Source organism: Gymnoscopelus braueri (genome assembly GCF_963280865.1).
Source record: "Gymnoscopelus braueri genome assembly, chromosome: 14".
Lineage (NCBI taxonomy): Eukaryota > Metazoa > Chordata > Actinopteri > Myctophiformes > Myctophidae > Gymnoscopelus > Gymnoscopelus braueri.
The window spans coordinates 25,548,102-25,574,969 of NC_137619.1; the positions used below are offsets into that span (position 1 = coordinate 25,548,102).

Consider the following 26,868-nt stretch of genomic DNA (forward strand, 5'->3'; position numbering starts at 1 on the left):
GAGGCGCGGAAGGAGGCGCGGCGAAGCCGCGCCTCTGACCAAGTGGAGCTTACTATGTAACCCTGCTCAGGTTGTGGGTCTGTCTGTGTGTCTGTGTGCATGCACTACCTATGTAGAGGGCGCCAGAGTGCAGGAATTTAGACAATGCTCTGATTTAAATGCACACCACACACACACACACACACACACACACACACACACACACACACACACACACACACACACACACACACACACACACACACACACACACACACACACACACACACAATGTTCCCCATCACAGTGAAATAACACGGATTACAAGTCCGTAAATACACAATATTTTCGAGCTGCGTTCGCTTCCAGCGTTCGCGCGTCTTACTTGTGTTCATACTATACCAACAAATGTACAGTTTGTGTTATATCCTTAAGATATCAACATAAAATGTATTGCAGAGTAATTGTCAAATGAATTTGGTCATAGTAGAAGTAGTAGGTACAGTAAGTATATGGTCACATAAATAAGTCCTTTGTGTGACAGAGCTGTGTGGAGGAGAGAGAACATGAATCATGATGGAAGTCTAATCAAACTGAAGCCTACTTGAGTGACAGCTCGGTGGTTCCAATTCTTCCCATCACGTCCCATGCATGAGAACAGGCAGAAGAGGGAGGGGCCATGCAAACAGAACAGAGGAATGAAAAAGAAAAAAAGAAGAAAAAAAGTGAGAGAAAAGACACTTCATCAATAATAAGTGGTGAATTCAACGACGACAAAACTAATATTCAATAAACGTGCTATCGAACATAATTCAAATAAGCAAACAAATAAGAAGCATACTATAATGACGGTATATGGAACTCCAACTGAGATGACGTTGTAGTGAAGTGCCCAGGTATTTTTATTCTTATACTGACATCAAACATGTCATGTACAAACCCAGATGATCTAGTCTAGTGGTTAAAGACCATCATCAGAGGATCAATGCTTGGAAGTGCACACAAGCCATGAAGCCTACAGAAGTGCCCTTGAGCAACCCACAACTCTTTCAGGAGCAAACCGGTGGATGAATGGATAGTGTACCAACCATATGGTTGTGACATATCTGGTTTGACTCCAGCATGAGCTGTGTGTTTCATGTCTTTCATCTGTCTCTAGTCTACGCTCTACTATCTGAAGAAAATCCTCCAATGCCAACCTCCTGGACATCCCTACGGACCTGGAGTGTCGGGGCCTTCTCAGTTGCCGCCCCTCCCTATGGAACACACTCCCAGCTCACACGACCTGGGCTCGAATTGTACTGACCGTATGTAATCACATCACACCTCCTTCCTGTCCCTCTACACATGGTACATTCTAGTGAAAGAGAAAATATTATGCTTTGAAAGCATGTCTTAGTCTTAACTTGGTGCACTTGGTATTTAGATAACGGATTGGAGGAGAAGCAAACTATTTTCTGCTGTGGAAAAGCTTAAGTGACCAGCTCGCAGTAAACACAACACGATGATATATTAACTTAATAATCACTCGCTCATTGTCAGTTACGTTGTTCTTTATTTAAACCACCAATTAAAGCACAAGACATGCGTCCCTGTGCGTACTTGTGTTGGATCGCTATGGATAAGACTGTTAACTGCTGTCCATTGAGTAGAGGCAGATAAAGAAAGCCAGGACGCAGTGGTTCACAACATTCTTACATGATGAGCTGTATGTGAACACATAGAAAAAAATAGAAACACTACTTACGGAAATTAATGTATCTCCTTTTCACTCCGTTTCGCTCCCTCCCTCTCTCTCCTCATCATTCATCTTTCTTTGGAGACGCATAGCAGGATTAATCAAGTGCTTGAAAATTTGTTTGTGCCGTTTGAGTACAAAAACTATTTACTTTGACCTCTTGTCACTTAAATTGTTGAACGTAACTTACGTAAGTGTTGTGTTGAAATTGGATGGACTTTGATTGCAATCAGTGTGAGCGCATTGTGAACCACCTCTGCATATCTTAATCCCAATGAGGTACCGCGTAAATACAAAGGAAACGTTAGCGCTCTGCGTTAAAAGGATCCCTGGCCAATAAGCCTTATATGCCTTAATGCAATATAATTGCCCTCTATAACTAAAATATTTATTTTAGAAACAGTTAATCTTTGTCCATGTGTGGTCCAGCCCTATGGACTTTATGGAATGCATGTGCAAATAAAAAACTACTTAATACTTCCTACTGTTAATATGAGCATCAAATCAATATTTTAAATATGTTTTTTATTAGCATGTGCATTCCATACATTCCATAGGGCTGGTCTAAACGCAAAACACAAACTCTGGGCATAAGATGGCAGTGCGCTCTGATGTGCCAGACCACACCTCATTTTAAGACCAACACACATCGGTGCTAAATAGGCGCCATGATCATTTAGACAACGGGGCAAAGTGTAAAGATGACAACTGCGTTGTTGGTCGGAAGATAGGAAAAAAAAAAAAACTAGAAAAAGTGCTCCTCGGAGCACAGGTCTCCGCCAGGTCAGGTACGTTATTCTGGCCTCCTGGTGGCGCTATAATAGGCCAATGTGAAAAGGGTGCCAACCGTGCCATTTATTCTTGCATTGACACTGCATTCATGATTTGAGGCATTTTGTTCCAAAAATGTGTTTTGCTACATTAGACCTGCTGGTGGCGCTATAACAGGCCAATGTGAGAAGGGTGGCATTTCTTCCTCGGCTTAGTGGGAATGTGCGTGTGAAATTTCACGGAAATCGCAAGCTGTGTGTATACTTTGAGGCATTTTGTTCAAAACGGACCAATCCTGCAAACTTTGGAAGCCAACCTTAGGCAATGAGGATAGAATATGGGAAATTGGACAGATCAGTGTTGATCACATGACTATAGTGATACTGTGTACTGATTTGCATGACGTTTGGATAAAATTTGTAGGAGTAATATAAAAAAATGGGTTTTGCACAAATCGGCCTCCTGGTGGCGCTATAACAGGCACATGTGAAAGATTTGGGGCAGAAGTTCTGAATTGGCATCCAGGGAGTGTGTGTGCACAGTTTCGGAGCGACCGGGCCAACGGTGCCGGAGATTAGCTGGTGACAGACGGACACACACACACACACACACGGACACACGGACACACGGACGGACGGACAGGGGGTAAAACATACTCTCTCGCCATGCCTTCGGCCTGGCGGAGACAAAAATACAAATTCACTCCCCGTTTGTGCCTTTTTGTGCAGGGCGGAAGATACTGCCCTAAGAGTCTGAGTCTAAAAGTCAGCACAACCTCCCAGAGGTTGTGTTGCTCCTTACACCTAACCGGACATTTTGGCCCAAAGGTGACACTAGACGAAAGGCAATGGGGGCAGTGGGGCACCACAATCAGCATGGTTCATCCTGCAATCTGCCTATTAGATTATGAGATATCTTGAGCGCAAAGACGAAATTCGAGCCTAAGGTTGGCATTAGAGGAAAGGCCATGAGGGTCAACTAAATCAATAGGGGCCATCCTCTGGGGAGCATGAAGGTAGACAGAAGATTCCATGGCAATCAAGCTAATCTTCTCGAGATATGTTGTAGGATGGACGGACCGACTGACATTGCTATAGAGCCACATTGCTAGCGAGGCAAAAAGAAAATTTTATTGTACAAATACGATAAACATGCCTAACATGGCACAACAGTTATTCTAAAGGGAAGTCCATGACTTCATAGTGATTTCAGATGACAACATGCCAGTGTTTTTCCCCTTCTCCTGACCTCTGACTTGTAATGTGATTTGTCTGACCTCGAGGCCTCTTGACCCCATCAGCGATTAGGCTGCTGAAATGTTGAAAGACTAGAATGGAGGAAAGTGCTGCACCTGCACCTACTGCTCACATGGATGCTGATGACTGCCCACAAGCAAGTCTGTTAAGCGTGACCACAGCATTTCGCAGTGCCTTGTGTGCGCATTGGAAGCAGACCGCCTGCCCCCCCGTCCCCCGTCCCCCCCGTCCCCCGTCCCCCCCGTCCCTAAGAGCTAACATACACTCTCCTGCCTCTGACTGACACATTGGGACATTAAAAGCAATGACAGCATTTTACACACATGCTCTGTCCCAGAACCACATAGAGTAGTTGCGCGCATGCACGCACGCACACTTGCACGCGAGCACACACATGTGCCGGCACATACACACTATGATCCATAGATGTAACGAACACTGGCAAGCAGAGCCCAGGGGCTACATTTAATCTGTGTGTGTGTGTGTGTGTGTGTGTGTGTGTGTGTGTGTGTGTGTGTGTGTGTGTGTGTGTGTGTGTGTGTGTGTGTGTGTGTGTGTGTGTGTGTGTGTGTGTGTGTGTGTGGTGTGTGTGTGTGCGCGTGCGCGTGGCCAGCTCTCTTCAGGCATAATGATGGCATCTCGGAGATGGAGGTGAATTTCAATAAGATGCAGGTACAAGTGGTGTTGGTTGTAGGCTTATTGTGTGAATGTATGTTAGTTTGTAATGCTGTAAAATAATAGTGTTGTGTAAACAGAGAACACAAGCTACTGACCAAGAGAGCACAGACTTTACAAGCCTTGAAAACGACAACAAACAACAAAAACAGTACAATGCACTATAAAACAGCAATGTTATTATGAGGGGTCAGTGTAAGACGTAATACATGTTATACCAAGACAAAGCGACCGTCTCAAAATACTTGCTTGAGAAAAAGTATAGATTGAAAGAAACAACTAATTTCTGTTTTGATAAATGGAATAGCAGACTTTGGCACTGTCATTGGCCTTTACCATAGAGCATTTATGGCAAGTATGATTGAGCCATTTCAATGAATGAAGAATTACTTAAAAATATTTTTTTATTTACTTTTAAGAATCCTTTCTGATTAATCATGAACTGGGCAGTCAAAATATGGAGATTGCTGACGTTATAGTACTGACGTAAAAGACTGGCCACATCAAGTCCAAGATCCACATATAGCCATGTCATTAATAGACCCCATCTTGTTTACACCAGACGTTTACACGTCTTGTTTTAACCACAGCGACAGAAGAAAAACACTGACACACTATCTAGCTATCGATCAATGATAACACAAAGACTTCAAATTGCATAATCCATTTGTTTAACTTGAAAATAGCCAAATATTCTCTTAAATTCAAAATTTTGTAAAAAATGTCTAGGCCACAATGCAAAAAAAAAAAAAAAAAAGTTATGAGAAGAGCGTGGTACTTTGTTGATTAAATAGTGAGAGCTCCATAATAGAATGAGGCAAATGTTCGCCAAGATGTGCTTTTTATGACATTCTGTTATCATAAAGGATTTGTGGAGAGAGAACAACAAAAAAGATGTTTGGTATATCGCAGGCAAGTTGGATCAACTAAGTTCAGGATGTCCAATTCTTAGTTTTGGGATGGAGTTTTAGATTACAGCAATCCTAAAGTCTGGATTTACAAAACAGTTTAGAGTAAGTCTGTAATTCTACACATACGTAGACAAGGGATACATTACCTGCCACTCCAGTGTGGGATTTTCATGTGTTTGAGATGTCACATATTGAAATAGTATGAGTGTCACCTGTGAATATTTGACATAGCACTGTAGCACTCTCTCAACCACCACAAGAACTGAAATAGCCAGAAAAGGAAGAAGACAACAGAGCAGGCAGGGAGGCTGGGATTCAGAACAGGAACAGTCTTTGACTGATCGACCAGAGAGTACGGCAGAAAGACTTTCAGTGTTGGTTTTGTGTCTATCTATTCCCTGATCCTTACTCCCTGGTGTATGTTGTCTTTTGTTTGTAGGTTGATTCATGTTTTGATGACATCAGCTTTAAAAGTTATGACCTGTTCTGTTGCACCGTAGTGGTGGTTAGGAAGACAGAGTTAAAGGAGAGATCCGGACATTTTAAGTGTTATCTTTGATGTGTCGCTAATCACTCACCAACATTGAAAGGGATGTTGAGTTATTCCAGAGAGTTCCCTGTCGTTCAGTCTGGCGACCCCCTCCATTGGCATAATGGGAGCCCGTGTAAGAGTGAAAATCGTCTATTATAACCGATGCAAAGTTAGTTTTTTCTCTACTACTGCTCATCGTGGAGTCTCATGATACTCAAACATGCACTGAATGTCGCGAACGAGCTATCGTTCGTGCAGAACGAGATGACGCTGGTTGCTTGTTTCTTCCACAGACGCCAGGTAGACGATTTTCACTCTTACACAGGCTCCCATTATGCCAACGGAGGGGGTCGCCAGACTGAACGACAGGGAACTCTCTGGAATAACTAAACGTCCCTTTCAATGTTGGTGAGTGATTAGCGACACATCAAAGATAACACTTAAAATGTCCGGATCTCTCCTTTAAGGGATAGAATTTGTTTCAAAGGCTAGTACAAAAGGTTAATGGTTTTTAATCACATCCTGCACCTTCCTAACAGTTTCCCACAGAAAAATGTCGTTGGACTGACATGATATTTGTAAAGACATTTTCGACAAATGCTATTCATTTCTGCTTCTTAACCTCAAATGAACATGGCTCCCTCAATAAAGAGCTCTTTCATCTCAAATGGATTTATCTGTATAAATAAAGGTCTAATAAAAAATGACCAAAACATGTCAGAGATATACGGATCTGTTCATGATTAATTTGATGGGCTACGAAGAAATCTCAACTATCCCTTTCCCACTGACTACACTGTGGCCGAAAAACGTTTACATTTTTTTTACCCCAAGTTCCAAAAGAAAATTCTCCACTAACCTCATCTACGTTCTCAAAAGCATTGATGACATCATAGGGCAGGCATGACAGCAGGTCAATGACGAACCAGGTCTTCAGGTAGTTCATTCGAATCAGCTTCGGGTCTGATATTACCTCGCCTGCGGGTCCCACAAACGTTGTGTGGAAGTTTAAGACGATGTCCACCAGGAAGATGACGTCCACAATGCTGTCCACCACCAGCCATGTCACATTGTTCTGCTTGGTCTTAAAGGAGACATTGTAGGGCACCATGATGGCTGTGTAGAAGGTGAGGATGAGAATAACCCAGTCCCAGGTGGTCTTGAACAGGCAGTAGTGGAGGATGATGTGGGGGGGCGTCTTGGGGGTCTCCTGCTTGTACTGGGGTAGAATGTCAGAGCCGAGCTGTAGTACCTGCCAAGAAGAGCGCATTCCAGCTAATAAATTAAGTAATCAGACATACAGAGGCCAAAAATACCTGGGGGACAGACATGGGCCCTGGACCCTTGGGCCTCTGTCTCATCTGCTCAAGAATATCCATCCTGTTTGGGTAGCCTAAAATAAGCTACTAGCTCACTGTTATACCATGACAAAACTACCGAAGTACCGAATCCAAACATACATAGTTTCTATTAAAGGACATACATTTCAGAAGCTGATTATTATCATAGTCTATAGAAACGCATATGTTCATGATAAAACCCATACTGACAGGGAAACTTCTGTCCGTTTTGACAGTCTATAACCGCTATTTCATCAACCTGATTCATATCGTCTGAAGTTCAAGGTTCAGGGTTCAAGGTTGTACATCTTGTTACATCTTGTGTACAGGTACATAAGAGGAAAACTTATTTTGGTTTGGCTTCCTTCAGGCAATGAAGTCAAACAGTCAAGATTGCTTTTCCGTGAACTCTACAAAAAATGGACAATGTCACGACTAACACAGGTAGTGGCTACAAAATGGGAAGTAAGGGTTGTAGTTTTCAAAATCACAGATTTAACTTTTCAGCACAACTTAAGAAGCGTATCAGGCACACACAGAATACTGTATTATGACTGCAAATGGAATGTTGACCCTACAACAATACAACAGCATAAAGATAATGTTGATAGTGATAGTGTTCATTTAAATATTTGGGAGCATGAAAAGCAGTGTACAGCGTTTTTCTCGTCATTCATAAAGTAACTCATCGCCATGCAGTACCTCAGCTAAGCGGGAGTGCTTGTGGACATTCTCTCCCTTGTGAACTGTGGGCTGCAGCTGTTGTAACACGCCTCTGCTGCTAGTTAGGGCACGAGTCAGACGAGCAAACTTTCCCCAACCTGAGGATAAACATATCAGGAACAATGTGTCAACTCATAAGATGATGATTTCTTGATATCAGATATTTTCTGTTAGACATGTATATTCTATTCACAGATGCAATCACAAAATCTACGGCTAAAAATGTGCAGATATAAACATACTATACCTCGACTTTTAATTTGACCATACATTCAGTGAGTAGTTATTCAGTGACTGTACAGTTCGCAAAGTTGTGTGCATGTTAATCATCCACACAACAGTCACATTTTACATACACCAAACTGTCACCATGTAGGGGGTACTAAGTGAAAAATCGTTACGCGGCGGATAAAAGCATGAAATTTGATACAGATGTCCCTTGGGTCATCCTAAAACATCCTAGAAGGGGTGCCCAAAAAAATCTTAAACAGGAAGTGAGTTATGGACAAAATCCAAAATGGCCACCTAAACTGTTGACCGTTGACTCAAAAGACACCAAAAGAATCTCCAAAAAGCATAAAATGTGGCACACATGTCCCTTGGGTCATCCTAAGACATCCTAGAAGGGGTGCCCAAAAAAGTCTTCAACAGGAAGTGAGTTATTGACTAAATTTAAAATGGCCGCCTAGTGTTGTCGATTGACTCAAAAGACAACTAAAGAATCTCCAAAAACTATAAAATGTGTCACACATGTCCCTTGGGTCATCCTAAGACATCCTAGAAGGGGTGCCCAAAAAAGTCTTCAACAGGAAGTGAGTTATTGACTAAATTGAAAATGGCCGCCTACAGTGCTGGCGATTGACTCAAAAAGCCTATAGAATCTCCAAAAAGCATACAATTTGGCACATATGTCCCTTGGGTCATCCTAACACATCCTAGAAGGGGTGCCCAAAATAATCTGAAACAGGAAGTGAGTTATTGACTAAATTGAAAATGGCCGCCTACAGTGTTGAAAGATGATGCAAGATACCTAAAGAATCTCATAAAAGCATGAAATGTGGTACCTATGTCCCTTGGGTGATCTGAACGCATCCTACAAGGGGTGCCCAAAAAGGTTTTAAACAGGAAGTGACCGCCTAAAGCAGTTGACACAAAAGAAAACATAATGTGACGTCATAAAAGTGTATAATTTGGTACGTACATTGAGTGCTTCTTAATATATCCTAGAAGAGGTTATTTATTTGCTTGTTTATTAAACTTTTTAGGAAGGGACCATGTTGAAGAAATTCTAAATGGCTGTTTAAACAGTTGACCATGGCAGTCTGCATATTATGCAGACTCAATACGACAGGTTATGCAGTGCATAACCTGCCGTATTTTGTAGTCTACCTTCTGTTTTCATTTCTACATCACTTATTCATTTTACTTTCTGCATTATTTTTTTATTGTACTCTTTGAATCTTCTTTATTTATCTAACTCTCTGCATATTCTTATTTATTTTACTCTGCATATTCTTATTTTACTCTCTGCATCTTATTTATTTTGCACTCTACATCTTCTTGCTTGTTTTACACTCTATCTTCTCATGTATTTTCTTCTTGATCATTACTGTTTTTTTGTGATTAGTGTTTAGTAACTAGTACATGTATTCATGTGTGCCATTTCGCAATTACCAGCACATTGGCATAATGCTCTGCAAGGTAACCCAGCATCCCGGCATCTACACTTTCTCGAACAGAAGGGCTCAGCTTTGCAGCCACACTTGAGTTCTCTACAAACTTAAGCAGCCTCTGGCAAGAGTGTCCATAAAGGTGTCCACGAATCAGCGACTTTAATCCATCCATATTTGTCAGGAGATGGTAGAGATTGCATAGCTTTCAGGCTTCTGGACCAAATGCCAGATTGGCTGCTCGATTTGAATATTGTAGCAGTGCAGCCCGTGTGGGAGGAGTGTTTTCCATTGAGAGACTATTACAACTTTTTTTGGCACCCCTTAGGATGCATTCAGATCACCCAAGGGACATTTGTACCAAATTTCATGCTTTTATATGAGATTATTTTTTATGAGTGTCTTTTGCATCGTCTGTCAACACTGTACACGGCCATTTTCAATTTAGTCAATAACTCACTTCCTGTTTCAGATAATTTCAGGCACCCCTTCTAGGATGTCTTAGGATGACCCAAGGGACATGTATGCCAAATTGTATGCTTTTATGAGATTCTTTAGTTGTCTTTTGAGTCAATCGACAACACTGTAGACGGTCATTTTCAATTTTGTCAATGACTCACTTCCTGTTTAAGATTTTTCTGGGCACCCCTTCTGGGATGTCTTGGGATGACCCAAGGGACATGTATGCCAAATTGTATGCTTTTATGAGATTCTTTAGTTGTCTTTTGAGTCAATGGATAACACTGTAGGCGGCCATTTTCAATTTTGTCAATAACTCAGTTCCTGCTTAAGATTTTTTTGGGCACCCCTTCTAGGATGTCTTAGGATGACCAAAAGGACATGTGTGCCAAATTGTATGCTTTTATGAGATTCTTTAGTTGTCTTTTGAGTCAATCGACAAGCTAGGCGGCCATTTTCAATTTAGTCCATAACTCACTTCCTGTTTCAGATTCCTTTGGGCACCCCTTCTAGGGATGACCCAAGGGACATATGTGCCAAATTTTATGCTTTTTGGAGATTCTTTTGGTGTCTTTTGAGTCAACGGTCAACAGTTTAGGTGGCCATTTTGAATTTTGTCCATAACTCACTTCCTGTTTGAGATTTTTTTGGGCACCCCTTCTAGGATGTTTTAGGATGACCCAAGGGACATCTGTATCAAATTTCATGCTTTTATCCGCCGCGTAACGATTTGGCCATTTTTTGTGCTTAGTACCCCCTACTACCAGTACTCTTTCTGACTTCAATGTTTGTTAATGTCAATGTCAATGTTTGACCGAGGTTTCTATTCCCCAAACATTTACGTAGCATGGGAGTGGCCTACCTGTAGACTACTTGGTCTAAAATTGGGCTTATAGAAATGTAATATAACTAGACGCGTCGCAATTCTGGGAAATTGCAAAGTGTGGTTGCGCCGACGCGGGTCGCGGCCGCCGGGAAACAGGCCCCTCCCACAAATGTAGCGGAACAATGACATCGTCATGTCACTCCTTATATCGCTTGCTTTTCTTTTTGAGAGAACTGATCCCCCCAAAAATCATGTTTTTGCATCAAACGGTTACATTTTGCGCATTTGTGGCGCCCCCTATGGATCAAAGTGGAAATGCTTTTGGGGATTTGTTGAGTAAACCACCCTCGACATGTGATTCCAATTTGGGATTGATTGGACGTTTTGTTCGTGATTTTTGGCATTCTTTGTAAAACGGGCCCCTCCCACTAACTTTGGAAGCCAATTACGGACGAACGGTATGGACTATCAGAATTCCGCTTTGAGATGTTTATCACATTGGTCCAGAGATCATGTGTACCGATTTTTGTGAAATTTGGACAAAATATGTGGGAGGAGGAGCTAAAAGTGTGTTTTGAAGAAAATTCTAAATGGCGGAAATTGTATCCAGAAACAAATGGGCGTGGCCTATATAGGGAGTTGCGTCATGACCCAAGGAATCTAGGGTTTTTTATTTTATTTTACGACCTACGGTTCAAGAGTTATAGGCCAAAACGTAAAGTGGGCTTTTATAGCGCCACCATATGGCCGAATTATATAGTTATTTTTTTAATAATTTCGCACTAAATTATGAACCTCCCCTCCAAGTCTTGTAACTCTAGCCTTCACGGTTTCTGAGAAAAAAATACTTGAATTTGATTTTTTTCATTTTCCCATTAAAGTGGATGGGGAAATTGAATGCACTAATAAATAAATATCAATTAAACTATGTAACCAATGTCTTAGCAAAGTACAAGCCTGTGATTCTCGATGAAGCCGGTCATTTTGACATATGGCACGAAATTGGGAAAAAAAACTGTGGGAGGAGTAGCGCAACAAAATAAAGTTTATCTAGAAGAAGAATAAACATACTTGGTAGAGTACTATAGTCTGGTTGCCCTGTTAGGGCAACCACAACCACACTAACAATAGTTAGCGTAGAGATCTGTGAAAAATGGGATGAATAAAAAACAGAAGGAATCCAACACAGATGAGCAGAGAGCAGGTGAAAACAGATGTGATGGGGGCTAGAGTACCCAAGTACTCACATGTACATTTTTTACCTTCTGCCTTAAGATTTGTAGCAATGGATTAACAATGGGAAGAGAAAGCTGTTTTTTTAAAACAAGCCACCTCTCCCCCTGGGTCCCCAATCCCTTTCTATGAAATAAATCCCCCGTTATACACACAGACTATGGCTGTGTGTATAAAGCTGTTTCTCATAATTATGTTATCATTTTATGTGAATTAGTAGATTTAAATACTGTATCTAGCAATTAAATTGTTTTCTTTTTGCATGGATACAGATTGTATTAATGGCCATTCAGCTCATATCAGGGGCAGTACTCTTGTGCTGGAAAATCAGCTGTAACGTAGTATTGGGAAGCATAAGTGTGGGAGCAGATTTTAAAGGGTGGTGCCAAATCGTTTGAACAAATCTGGCAAGAGCTCAGGAGGGGAGCCCCCAGTCTTAAAGCTGCGCTCTGTAACTGTCCTCTTCTACCCCGGATTTGAACCCGGTTTCCTGCGCAAGTGCTGACATTTTTACCATTGAGCCCATTTACCCCTGAGCCTGCTTGCTCAGGGGATACATTGAATCTTGACCATCAGGTCAACATTTGTGTCACATCAAGTGTCTAGGTGAGAGACATGACCTTTGACACGATCTAAATGTCTCAATAGAAGAGCAGGGAGACCAAATACAATTGTATAAGTTATAATGTATTAACATACTCTACCATACAGATTGGTCAAAATTACATTTTATTCCTTAAAAAAAAGTTACATACAGTAGTGCCGCTTTAACTATTATTAGGAGGAGGTTGAACTGGGTTTTCACAACGTGCTTAAGAAAGGAGGGGGGAAACACGGATGTGCAAATATTGGTTGGTAGCATCGTTTCACAATGCAAAATTTAACTTTAAAACACATCTGACAGGAGATACAGTATAGAAACCAAGCAGGAGATTAATTTACTGATGCCAACCTTTGGTAGAGTCATCCTCAATGGGCTGTTTGAAGGCTGTGATGTCACTGAACTGGCAGAGAAATAGAACAACCTTCTCTTGTTCATTTCGAATGGGAGCAATTTTTACAAAGAACCAAACAGGTGTTCCTGAAACAAAAGGGGGGAAAAGATGATTGATCCTCATTTAATTATTTTGCAGCCAATCATTTTAAATAAATAAAGTAGAAATCCATATTGTACAGCATAATTGTAATGTTGAATTTTTACTAGTCTTTCAGAACCTGATACATTTCTAGTAACACCTAGAAAAAGGTTATACCCTGCAAGTGGAAATGAATATGGTCTGATTCTCAACTAATTAGTAGTTCTGCAGAGCTAGAAATGTTCTGGGCTGCCTTTGAACTCTGCTGTACATTACAGAGGCCAGGAATACATTTGCATAATAAGAGATTGGGAAAAACACATTTATCTCTCCACTTGACAATGCTACTTACTGTTCTTCTTGTACATTAGTATTTCAAATGAATTCATCTCATAGTTCTCAAACGTTAGTCGCACTTTCTCACTTGTGTCCTTGTCTGTGAGCTCCCCATACATGAAACTGGAAAACACAAGGGAAAATCAAATTTTGAATATTTAATAGCCATTGGCATAATGAGAAAAGCAGACACACTAAAGACAGATTTTCTGAGGGTGAAATGTGTTCTGTTCTATTCTGTGCTGTTTGTTTTACATATCAGCAAATGACCAGAGCATACATTTTCCACATTTCCCTTAAGTGCATCTTAAACACAAAGAAATGCCAAGTATCTGTAATACATGCACATATCCAAGATTTTGAGTTATTCACTGCATACTTTTAACTTGACTGTGTCAGGGAGTGATGAACAATCTCCATGTGCAAATCTCCACTGTCGAATTAGGCTATATGAAATTACATTGAGTAAAATTTGATCAATGATGGTTGAAATAAATCACGAAGGCATAAAAAGATTAAGGTTTCTGAACGCCTTAATTGGCTCTATGCAAAAGAACCTCACAAAAATGAATTAAAGCTGAAGAGAGGGTCAAGCAGCAATGAGCAATCATTTAACCACACTGCACCGACATTCGTCTCACTTTGCTAGTTAATGCCATCCTTGGTAGCAGTGGCACCATGTTCCAGCTTGATCTAAATATAACTGGAGTTCTATGAAATGCAAAGGGAAGGGTAATTTTAATTAGACTATATCTGACTCTAAAGAGCCTGTTCAGAAGTGGTTGATCCAAAATCTCTGAGAAAGGCTTGCTGGAAATATTCAGGACTACGTTGTCAAAGCTTTGCTTTCAACTATAGCCATAAGTGTGACTGCACAGAGGCTTGAAGCGACACATCCATTTAACAACTCAGTGGCCTTGTAGTTATTGCCCTGAGACTGGAGGGAGGTCAGGGGTTCAATCCCCGGCCGAGTCATACCAAAGACTATAAAAATGGTTCCCAATGCCTCCCAGCTGGATTGGGGGTAAGTCCTGCGACATACTAGCGTCATGTCCTGGGGGAGTAGTTTTACATCAAGCTGCCTCACACTGTGGAAACGGGAGATAGGCTCCTGACCTATGGGACACATGGCTCTGGAATCGTTAGTTCCCAAGGCTATTTACTTATTGCTTTACAAAAGGTTTTTGTAAAGCGGTAAGCCACAGCTACAATAATATTCTTCTTTGAGTGATGCAGTGGCGTAGAAGCTAGGGGTAGGAACAAAGTAAACGTTGTTGTGGCTTGTGGGTGTCACTTGCTCAGACTGCTTACGCTAAGTTAAGGACACCATTTTTTTCTGGTTGACAAAGGTGCCCAAGTGAGCGTACTCCCCTCATCACTCCCTTGATGTCTGGGTGGGAAAAGGCGACTGTTGCACCAACAATAGCTGGAAAACGACCTGCGACAAACATCGGGTGAGCGGCTCACCCAATGCTTGTCGCAGCCGCAGGTCAAACAAACATGAAACAAACATGAAGCATAGGCTCAGAGCCTATGCTTCATGGGGTGACATTTAAAGGAGAATTCCGGACAAATTAGTTATCTTTGATGTCTCGTTACTCACCTAGCGACGTGAAAAGTGGCGTTCTTTTTTTCCATATATTCCCCTGTCGTCATTTTTTAAACCCCCTCCGTTGTCATAATGGGAGCGCGTGGGTAAGGGAAATTCGTCTATTATAACCGACGCAAAGTTGTTTTTTTCTCTACTAGTATTCATAGTAGAGTCTCATGATAGTCAAACATGCGTTGAAACTATCTGCGAGGCTGCCGTCAATGGCGAACGATTTAACACTGGTTGCTTGTTTCCAGATTCTGGCAACACGAGTTGCCAGGTTCTGGAAAGAAACAAGCATCCAGTGTTAAATCGTTCGGCAGTAGCGCTAGCCTCTCAGGCTAGCTACTCTCATGTTTGACTATCATGAGACTCTACTATGAATACTAGTAGAGAAAAAAACAACTTTGCGTCGGTTATAATAGACGAATTTCCCTTACCCACGCGCTGCCATTATGGGGTTTAAAAAATGACGACAGGGGAATATATGGAAAAAAAGAACGCCACTTTTCACGTCGCTAGGTGAGTAACGAGACATGAAAGATAACACTTAATTTGTCCGGAATTCTCCTTTAACCTTGCACTTCCTTTTGGTGACAGTGACTAAAGTGAACCCCTTCTCTCTGCCGATTTCCTGTGCACAATGGGCATTTTGGTGGATGTAAAGAACCGTCGCCTTATTGACACAAAAGACTACTCCTTCCCCTGTACACTCAGTGGTGGTTCCACAATGGCACTGTTGTGCTTGCAACCACCTGAAAGTTAGGTCCCCACACCTACCTTCGCCACTGGTTGGCTCTAACCTCATGATGAACCCTATAGCATCCCTATTCTGGGCATGTCTGTGAAAATAGCAGATCAACCAGCCGACATGTCACAACATAGAGTGAAAAAAGCAGAGGACCAAGTACAAAACCCCAGGGGTCACCGGTCAACTAAGTACAGTATATAGGGTTCAAGTGGTTATTGGCTGTGAGCTGACAACTCAATTAGTCACAAGTGTTGCACATTTCTCACATGTCGCCTATTCTGTTGAACCAGGTGACTCTCTTACCCCTTACCAACAAACCACACCTCACGCCAAAGTTGTTACCCCTGCAATATTAAAGTCATATTGTGTAATATTCATTTAAGTAGTATTTTTGGCAACACCTAGTTGTCTCTGGTCTGATATAACAGAGATTCCCAGAATTCAGTCCCGCTCCAAAACGAATGCTGCTGGGAACTAGCGTTCTAGATATTTTGTCAGAGGCGGTATTAAGTTGAATAAAATACATAAATAAATAAATTTCCGGTACATTTCCCTTACATTGCCGGTGCCTGCGTCATTTTGATGTGAGTGTCGGGGGCACTCTCGTGACTAAAAGTACTGTTTAGAGAAGTTTAGTTGAAAACATTACACAGTATGACTTTAATTTACATGTTTTGATCTGATATGCTGAAATGTCACCTTGCCTACCTGCATGTGCTGCTTTTCTGCATGACTTCAGCCCTGTGGTACCCCGACAACTTGCAGAAACCATCATTGCTGTAGACAATGGGCCAATCCACTATCTGTGCATTTCCAAGCACAAAGTTGGTGTCTGTTTGAAATTAAATGGGAAAGAAAAGGCTGAATACTTGAAGGTGTTACAAAAATAACTGTCAACAATAACATTTGACAAATATTTAAGCTACTGTATTGCATCAACATGGAAAGACCAATGCCAATTGCATTTGATCTCAAACAAAACAAAGAATCTGGGATAAATGCAAAGAAATAACAGCTATTCAAGATAGGACAACACTTAATATGCTGTAATATGTGTCTTTAGAAATAATCTTTGCCAAATTGAACATTACCATTAACCTTGCAAATGTGAGCACAAAAAGTATGATAATGTATGGTTGTGGAGAAGTTCTGAAAGCCACATACTGTAGCACGTGTTGACTCAAATGTAATTCTGATTACATTTAGCTGAATAATGAATTGAAAGATGAGAGGATGGTAAAACTCAAAAACAAATGGGGAAGAAGATATTCAATATGAATACACCTTGCAAGAACAGCAGTCCCTACTCCAAAAGACACAAACAACTCTAACAAACACCAAACCCAGGTTCAATTCAGCATTTTACATATACACGTACACAACCGAATTTATTATACACCACAAAGACTATATCAATTCAGTCACGAGACATCACCCAAGTGCCTCAGATGCCAGCATGGAAAGGGGGACCTAATCCACATTTTGGGAAATGCAAAAAGTTACATCACTAACCAACTATCTAAAATCATTAAAAGAAATGTACTCCTGATCCTTGCACAGCTATCTTGGGTGATGTCGTAATGTTGACACATTTTGATGGCCCTGAAAAGAAACATATTTTATTAGCCATGCCGGCAGCAAAAAAAGGGGGAGTTCAAACTTAACATAGCATCCCATGTTAACAGTTTATGAATTCTTGCTCTTTCATAGATTATCAGCATTTTTACAGATACATTGATTCTCGCCTATTTAAAAGGATATGAAGGTATAAGTCAACATGTATTGAAGCTGAAATATGTAAAATATTATTTTGACTGAACATACAGCTACTTACTCTTAAAAGCTAAATGTTCCTTATTGTTACTAAGCTAATTCTAGTGTCATAGATTAATTATTTCTTGGACCTAATAATGGTCGACCTCAAAGTATATATGATGAAATATCCTGCAAACTGTGGTTTTATGGAGATGATGGACCCATTTTGATGTGCTTTCATTGCTTCTATTAATGTCACCATATGTGACCAAAAATTATAACACAAACATAAACATGATCATACTGAGTACGATATAGACTGCATAATATCGCACCGACAGTTATGTGTGTAAGATTTTATAGCTACGGTTAAGCCACTCAGATTGTTAATATATTGTTCAGCTGTCCATTTGCATTTCAAATGAATATTTTCACTTCTGAAACAGAAACTATGGATGAAAATAAAAATGTGAATATATTAGTAAAAAAAATATAAATAACAACTTTTGCACTTTGAAGATAAATGATTGATGAAAAGAGTCAATGCAGTCTGACCACCTCATAGGGAAAGAAACAGGGTGGAAGACCGTGTAAATAAATTCAAAACAACACACACACACACACACACACACACACACACACACACACACACACACACACACACACACACACACACACACACACACGATCTAAACTGATCAACATCTCTATGATCACATCACAACAAAACACATTGACCTGACAATTAAGCACATCAGACTATTGACACAGAATGAGAGAGAATGATAGTTCCATGCCAACGTGTTATTTTACAATGGTCATGTACATGTTAATATGGGTAAACAAGGATAAGTTATTTTGGTAATAGCCCTATGAGTGTTCATTTACAACACATAAAATGATGGTCTAAAATATCAAACAAATGTGTGCCTTGTAAATTAACAGCATTTGGTATAGAACATTTTGTGATACACTACAAAGAAGGAATATTAAAGAGGGGGAAACATAGGCAACACTACAAACTATGTATTATAGTACCTGTCTGTCTATGTGACAGTGTCCAAACTGAAACATTTAAAAAGAAAAAAAAATAGGTTAATAAATAACAGAGAGAAACATCATTGTTCGCTGAATAAAGGATGTGAAGTGACCACCAAGATGGTGAAATTATAATACTCTTAGACATGTGTTACAATGCTGCTCTGACCTGAACTGGATATCTCCTGTTTACAATGTGGACACACATTGGCTAGCACTAAACGATTTGTCACAGTGTGGCTCTGACCTGAAGAGGAGCTAGCTGAAAGTGTGTTTGGCAAACGTATGTATGAGACAGACATCAGACCTCTACTGTCACTACATATTTTTAACCTGTATTTAACCAGGAAGTAAGTCAAAGTGATATTTTTCAACAGTGGCCTGGCCAAGACGGGCACCAGAACAATTTTGGTTGCAGACGTAAAACAAACCATTTAACAATCTTAAAATTACAGAATCATAAAATATCATCAGCATTAATCAAAGGTCATCAACATTAAACAGGGGCATTATGAATCAAAACAACTACAGCCAGATGTCCGCAACTCCAAGTCATCTAGGATTACTTTAAATGCATCCAGCGAGACCAGCTCCCAAAGATGCAGGTAATTTTGCATTTGATTCCAAGCACAGTGAGCAGCATACTTAAATGCCCCTTTACCCAATGCAGTACAGGCTTTAGGGACAGATAGCAGGACTAAATCATGGGAGTGAAGACAAAAACTTCCCATACTTGTTTAACGTATTATGTAGATCCATAGGTAAGATGGAAGCAAAATAGCCATATACAGTAAGAATCTGCCAACAGTTACTTAAGTCTACAGGCGGACACGGCAGATCATCAAACCTGAGCATACAAAGACCAAGTAAGGGCTTTATTTTGTAATACATCTCAGGGCTTCATGTTAGACAGTTGGCGGCAGCAACAAGTTGCCCTTTGGCCTCAAAGGACTTCATTTTTTTTGCACCAGTTGCTGAATGTGAGGCTTAAATGAGGGAATTATCAGTTACAATTCCTACTTAAAATAGGGGGCCTTGTCGATACAGATTAAATACAGACTCAATCTTAGAGCCCTGAAGAATAGTGATAGATGGAAGATTCAGTGGTTTTGATTTTGCATTTGAAAACATGGTTTGTTTTGTCACAATTCAAAACACATTTTAAATCACACAGCTTACAGTATTAAAAGCAAGTTGTACCTGACAAAGAGCCTGGTTTGGAGTATACACAGAGCAATGTATCACAATATCATCGGCATAACATTTTGTGTTGGAAACATTTTTATTGAGACTGATTACATAATGAATAGAAGTGGTCCCAGGACCGATCCCTGGGGCACTATTACTGTATTGTGGAGAAGCAAGACAATGTTAACCAATCTAACTTTATTTATATTGTTTTATGTTTATATTTGGTCCTTAAACGCAGTCACTGCCATTCTAGTTTGTGTTCAAAAGGTGTGGAAAAACACTGTGAGACTTGAAACTGGATAGGCATTGGGCATTTAGCCTTGCGAAAACCACGGTGCCATTTGTTTTCAGTAAAATGACTGTACTATTAGGATACTAGGATTTTGTGTCTGGAAAATCAATAATTTCAAGTACTACTTGTTAAAGGCAAATGTGATATTGAACAGAGATCTTAATGGCACTGTTAGGTTTAGCCAATCTTGACTCAATTATTCAAATATGGTCTGTAACATTTTAGTGACTATGGAAAAAAACTGTAAACCTTTACATGTAGGGTCTAGGTCACTGCATGGTATGAGTCCCTGCACTGAGAGAGTGCATGGGTGTGCTTCACATTTTATCAGACATTTACCTGGCATTGCTTTCTAGGGCGACTTAAACTGAGTGAGCTAGTTGGCGTGTTCACTGTTCAGTGTCTAGCTCAAGCACACTTTGACAGGACAAGTAGTTGATACTTGGACACACATTGGCTGTTGATGGGAGACGATTTTTGAGACCATTTGGTTACAAACTCTCGAGCTACCATGAGAGTTTGTAAGGCAAGCCGCCTTATTTACACATCAGAAAGAAGAACTATAGTCTCTATAGTATTAACATTACTCAGTTTGGTGTGAAATAAATAAATACATACATTTTAAAAAATCTAGACACCAAATATTATATAATATAATATTATATATTTTGCTATTTTTACCCACACTGAACTGCCCAAGGTCATTGCAATAACAACATGAATTTGATTTCACAATTGAAATGGTTTACATCTCAAAGATCAAAACATGGATAGGGGAAACTTGAAAGAAGTTCACCCAAAGCTTGGTTTGAGGCTGGGAGACAACTACAATCAAATAAAACTAAATTATTTATTTCCCACCCAATATGAAAGTAATGGACCATGCAGACACCACATTGTTCATCTCTCATAAGGATAGCTATCTACACTGGGACAACTCATTTGTACTGTATTACTTTTCTGCTCCATCTGCATAAATAGTAACATGTCAATATGCATATATATTGTCTTATACTGGATGCAAGGACAGTGAAAATGACCCACCAGGTTCTTAACTGGGTGCCATTTTTTGGGAACAAGTTGTGTCATAATAATCTTAATAGAGATACAACAGGGGCACTCTAACTCCATCACACACTCACACCACTCTCCGGTCTTTCCTTTCCTGCTGTAGACAGAAATGTAAACAGCAGGAAAGGAAAGACAGGCGAGTGGTGTGAGTGTGTGATGGAGTTAGAGTGTCCCTGTTGTACCTCTATTAAGATTATTATGACACAACTTGTTCCAAAAAAGGTTCTCTACCATATTTAATAATATGGAGATACCATAATATAGTATTACATTACATTAGTCTTTAAAACTTCATAATTACAAACTCAAACTCAAGCTCTTGTCATTTCAATTTGTTTTTTAAAAGATTTTTTGATAAAAAACACTATGATATTCTCGACCACAGATATGAATATGTTAGAAATGATTTCAAGTATTCTCAGTAATTAAGAAATTAGAAGCTACTGTGTGACTATGTCTTTTCTTTTCTTTCTCCCCCCTTTAAGAGGTGTTGGCTCTTATGTTTTTGGACAACTAAAGGGTGACTAGTGTGTGAGGCCAATCATTAAGAGGAGCTATTATTAGGTGGATAGGGAAATCATTCTTTTCTATCAGAATGAAAAGTTAGCAGATGAATATATAATAATAATAATAATAATAATAATATATAACAATATCATATTTTTCTATTGTGAGTTTGTGACTTATAGTTTTCCCTATTCATTTAAGCAAATATGTTATCTCATAAAATATGCACCGATTTAGCATATTATGCAAAACATGATATTGACGTAGAGATGAAGTCAGAACGTCTTGGTTTGTTTTGATTGAGATGATCAATAACTAATTGTTTGGTAGCCAAATCTAATATTTTGTCAAAATATTGTTGCTGTATTTCCTTTAATTATGTTCAAATACATTTAACACATCTAAAATAAACAAGATTTCATCTATTTATTTAGTTAGGCTATAATACCACATAAAATGAAAATGACTATATATTTTGTATGTAGAATTGTGGCTTCACTTATGTTGGGGTCGCAAATTAGCCTCGGCTATAAACCCCATATACAATGCAACGGTTTCATGTTTTTATAACGTGATACATCGTTTTTTGTATTGTTCCTGTCAAAAAGATATGAGTTTGTGTGCAAGGATTTATAAATAATGTTTTATTTATTTATTTATGTATATTTAACAATTGTGTCTATGTTTATATAAATGCATAGGCTACAAGTTATATAAGCAAGATCCAAAAAATATCAAAATTGACAAACTGAACAAAGATCTTTATTTATGCCTATAGCCTCATTGTAGTTGATATAGTTGATATTGTCTGAATCCCAACAAAAGCAGAGAATTAAAGCTTATTATGAAAAGAGTCTGTTGTATCTGGTTTAGAGAGACCGAGGGAGCATAATATGGAAACAGATCAGCTGTATCTGATCTTGCATTATTATAGGGGTTCAATTCCCACCGAGGCATCGGCAGACTACCGTACTGTAAAATGCAGCCTATGCAGTATGCACTATGCAGGATATGAGAGAACACTTCACACACTGCACTCACTGACTGATGCTTAGACTTTTCCTTCAGTCACCAGAAATCCCATGCAGCCTATACATTTTCCAACTGTATTATTACACAATACGAATAATAATGATATTCTGAATCCAATATTTGGGGTAGGCCACCTATGACTGAGGAGGTAGAACAACACATAATATAAACAAAGACAAAAAAACTTCACAAAGGGATCACAAACTGCCCCAATGCAACTCCAATGCTTAATTGATTCTATTAGGCTGAGATTCGTTTATTTAATAGCAAATGTTTGATAATCGTTTCAAAAAAATTGACTGGCTGCTGCTGTATTTTTTTTTTTTTTTTTTTTTTAAGTTTAATGTACAGAACTCAATCTAATAATCCTTACCGTTCGATCGCCTGACAATATTCTCCAAAAAAGTGTTCTGAGGGGCCACAAGTCCTCTGCGACCCCCTGCCATCCTGTCGCTTCACTCAGTGGAGCTGCATGGAGGGAAATCCGTTCTATCCAGGGGCGGAGGTAGCGCTCCTCCAGACGTCTCTCTTCATGGTCTCCCCTGTCTACTCTTGTGAGACGTGATGCGGGTGGATGAGGAGGGCTGTGATGCTGATGCTGGGATGGATCTGGTGGCACACGGTCGGTGCAATAGCATCCCCTGCGCATCTCGGGGAAGGAAAACAACGCGTGAGCGCATCATTGTTGCCAGATTGTGAGAGAAATAAGCAACCATGCTCTTGTATTCTTTAGTGATGTCTCCTTTTGTTGTTTATTTTTTTTGTTTCTTATTTTACTGTGTTGTTTTGCTGTGTTTTAGCTTATAGTGTATTTAGCTTTTTGATTTTCTGTGCAGCACTTTAGAAACCTTGAGCTGTAAAATGTGGTATATAAATAAAGTGGATTGGATTGGATATGAAAACAAGCCCAAAAGAAGCGACTATTATATAGGCCACATGAGCACTCACTGAAAACCTATATATACCTGTGCTGTATACATCAGCTATTTGAAAATAGCCGATCTACTACACGTTGCGATGTGACGCATTGTGAGCTTGTAGATCTGCAATTTTCACAACAATATGGAAATCAAATGTGGAATATTGGGAAGATTTTTTAAACATTCTAACAACACAAATTTTGTCAGGGATTCCCTGGCTGATAAAATCAGATAGGGCCAATTATAGCCTACATATTAATTTGGGGGTCTGTGACGTGAAAATGTTTGAGAACTACAACATTTAGGAAGGAAGCCCAAATAAGCAACTACGCTTTAGAAACAAGCCCAAAAAAACGCAACCAGCAATTCACCAATATCTACAAGCTACTTTACAGAAGAATAAGCTCAAATATCGCTTATAATAAGCGGACATGGCAACACTGGAGCGCACATCAGCATGGGAGTTTAAAAGGAAGGAGGGGCCGTGGGACCAGATTCTGACAGTTACCATTATACAATGCTTAGGGCTCCATCTGCTGGACATGCTACAGCACTACACTTTATTAACATGCGTCCCAAGTAGTGTGTGAAGCGAATGCATCAAGGTAAATGACAAATTAACAGTGGTGGAAAAGGTCCTCACATGTTTTACTTAAGTAAAAGTATCAATACTGCAATGTAGAAGTACTTTGTTAGAAGTAAAAGTCCGGAATTCAAAATTTACTTGAGTGAAAGTAAAAAAGTATTGGTATCAAAATGTACTTTGAGTGCCAAAAGTAGAAAGTTTATGCAGAATGTACCATTTTACAGGTTTTCAAATGTATAAAATGTATACAATTATTTTGAAAATAGCAGATCTACAAGCTCTGTGCAACGCATTGTGAGCTTGTAGATCGGCTATTTTCAAATGGCCGTAATATATATAGGGCTGAAGTGGTTAATGTATGTTTTGTAATAATAATCAAAAGTAACTAGTAACTCGTTTTTTGAAAATTGGAAATACTCCAGTAAAGTAAAAGTACCTCAAAATTGGGGGATCCAGACTGATTGCTACGTTCGGCTTATTTTTTCGTAATTTAATCATTTCCGGTATTTAAAAAGTATATAAATGTATAACGAACTAGGCACATAGCTAATCAAAGTCTGGTAAATTGGTGTACTGATTGAAGGGGGATCCGCTCATAATTCCGGCATCCCATTATTCCGACCATTAGGTTAGGGTTAGTGTTAGATATAATGGATTGAAGGTATAGACTGTAGCCTACATAGGTTGTGATTAATAACAACAAATAGTAGCCTACACATTTTGTCATGTGTATCTTTATGCTGGCTGCTGTAATGGTGGAATTGTCCCCCAGGGGTCACTTATGTAAGAAAATAACACCCCACTTGAGTGGGATTACTGAACCAGGCACTATGTACATTATCCGTACAGAACAATACCACCAGTATAATTATTTTGGTGCTTTAAAAATGTATTTATTTCACCTTTTTGAACCATTGAAAAGCCATCACCTCGTAACAACCTATCTAGGCAACAGTAATGGATGCTAGGCCTGCTATCCCATAACAGTGAACATTTAATATATATATATATATATATACACACAATCTAAAAATAATCCACTTTAAAGACAAATCACAGTCACTGCCAGATTGTTTCACATTAACACTAGTCTATTAATACACATTGGACAGCAAATGAACAAATGACACAGCTGAGGTGATTGCTTATGTTTTATGGTATGGCAATTTATTATGCATTTCAGCAATCCATTTCCCAGCGATTTAGCGCATTTTAAACGTAAAGACACTCTTGTTGCTTGGCTGATACAAACAAGCCAGTCCAAACTAGTACTACTTACTTACATATTAATTAAAACATTTCTTAAGGGACTGTGACATGTTGGTCAAACAGACCCTTTCTGAGTGACAGAATTAATATAGTATGGTGGACTGGATTTAGTTCATAAATCAGCAAGATACTTTTAAGAGACGCACTACACTGAGCAATTGGCATACAAAACAGAGATTGCCTACATAATTGGATAAGTTACATAGTCTTGACACAGCGAATAAAGTATGACAAAGGCAGTCCGTGCATGTCACAACTGAGTTGTTAACTTGACCATGTTTTGGTAGTGTTCAGATGACTCAGGTGGTCTGCGATGTACTTGTGTTCGGGAAATTTCCTGCGGAAGTTATTGTCCCTGATGTTTTGCCACCTTTCAGCTCTCCGCTCGGCAGCGTGGCCAAACTCCTGCTCCGGAGTCATGTACGGCCTGCTGATCCAGTACTCGTTCTCAGCCTCGCGCTCCAACTGCCTCACTGTGTTGCGCTTCATCTGCCATGTGATGGGCCGAAATCGACGGTACTTTCCAATCCACTGTTTCCCCGGGACGCCTTTCCGCAATAATGCCAGGGTCAGAAACATGATGATGGATGATGATGATGTCTGGAAAGGCAGATCACAGTAATGACATTTGAGTGATAAGCAATACTTTTCCACCAAATAGCAAATACACAGTCAAATCATCAGTGTTCAAGGTTTCTTTATTGTTACAACTTGTGGACAGGTACATAAGAGTACAATTATTTTTGTTCGGGTCTCCTCAGACATTGCTAGCCATTTGTAACTCTTAAGAGTGTACACATGTGACCAAATGAAATGACACTTAAGGGTTACATGTATTTGAACATGAGTGAGGATCAAGTGGTCTTAAAGCTTAATTTAAATATTTTTGCTTATGCATGTGGGCAACATTGAAACTACATTGTAGTGTGTTGAGGTTATTGTGCAGATGTACAGACCTAGCCCTAGACTGGCTGATATTACATACATGGGGATGGGGAACACAAATTGCCAGGTGATTTGGGTTGGTCTGGCTAATTAACCACACCTGTCAATATGCGTGCTGCAGCGCTTACTGCTGCTTACTTAAGCAATATTACACGAGAGGGTGTGCTTTACCGTCATTATTAGCACGCCTGTGATGCGGTCAGGAACGAGGCGCAGCCGAGTTCCGCCGCGATCACAGAAGTGCTAATAATGTAAGGTAAAGCACACCCTCGAGTGTAATATTGCGATTATACAACAGTTACCAACAAAACACATCCAAATGTATTGATATTGTGGGGCAATTCATAATAAAAAAAATTCGCTTATCCGTTTCCCTGTAAAGAGAAGAGTTTATT

General features: G+C 39.7%; 2 protein-coding genes across 2 annotated transcripts in view; both read right to left on the reverse strand.

Annotated features, from left to right (window-relative positions):
- Positions 1 to 23,199, reverse strand: part of kcnh1a (potassium voltage-gated channel, subfamily H (eag-related), member 1a) — a gene marked incomplete at both ends in the record, with an annotated part of 53,817 nt that extends 30,618 nt beyond the window's left edge. Inside the window, 7 exons of the mRNA XM_080449641.1 lie at positions 6,722 to 7,114; positions 7,905 to 8,023; positions 13,066 to 13,194; positions 13,542 to 13,648; positions 16,576 to 16,699; positions 18,661 to 18,687; positions 23,127 to 23,199. Coding sequence (XP_080305767.1) covers positions 6,722 to 7,114; positions 7,905 to 8,023; positions 13,066 to 13,194; positions 13,542 to 13,648; positions 16,576 to 16,699; positions 18,661 to 18,687; positions 23,127 to 23,199 — 972 coding nt within the window. The remainder of the gene's footprint in view (positions 1 to 6,721; positions 7,115 to 7,904; positions 8,024 to 13,065; positions 13,195 to 13,541; positions 13,649 to 16,575; positions 16,700 to 18,660; positions 18,688 to 23,126) is intronic.
- Positions 23,200 to 25,792: 2,593 nt separating this feature from the next.
- Positions 25,793 to 26,107, reverse strand: mrpl57 (mitochondrial ribosomal protein L57; the record flags this gene model as incomplete). Its single annotated transcript, XM_080449643.1, has 1 exon — positions 25,793 to 26,107. One exon carries the CDS (start codon positions 26,105 to 26,107, stop codon positions 25,793 to 25,795), a length of 315 nt encoding a protein of 104 aa, XP_080305769.1.
- Between the last annotated feature and the right edge of the window lie 761 nt (positions 26,108 to 26,868).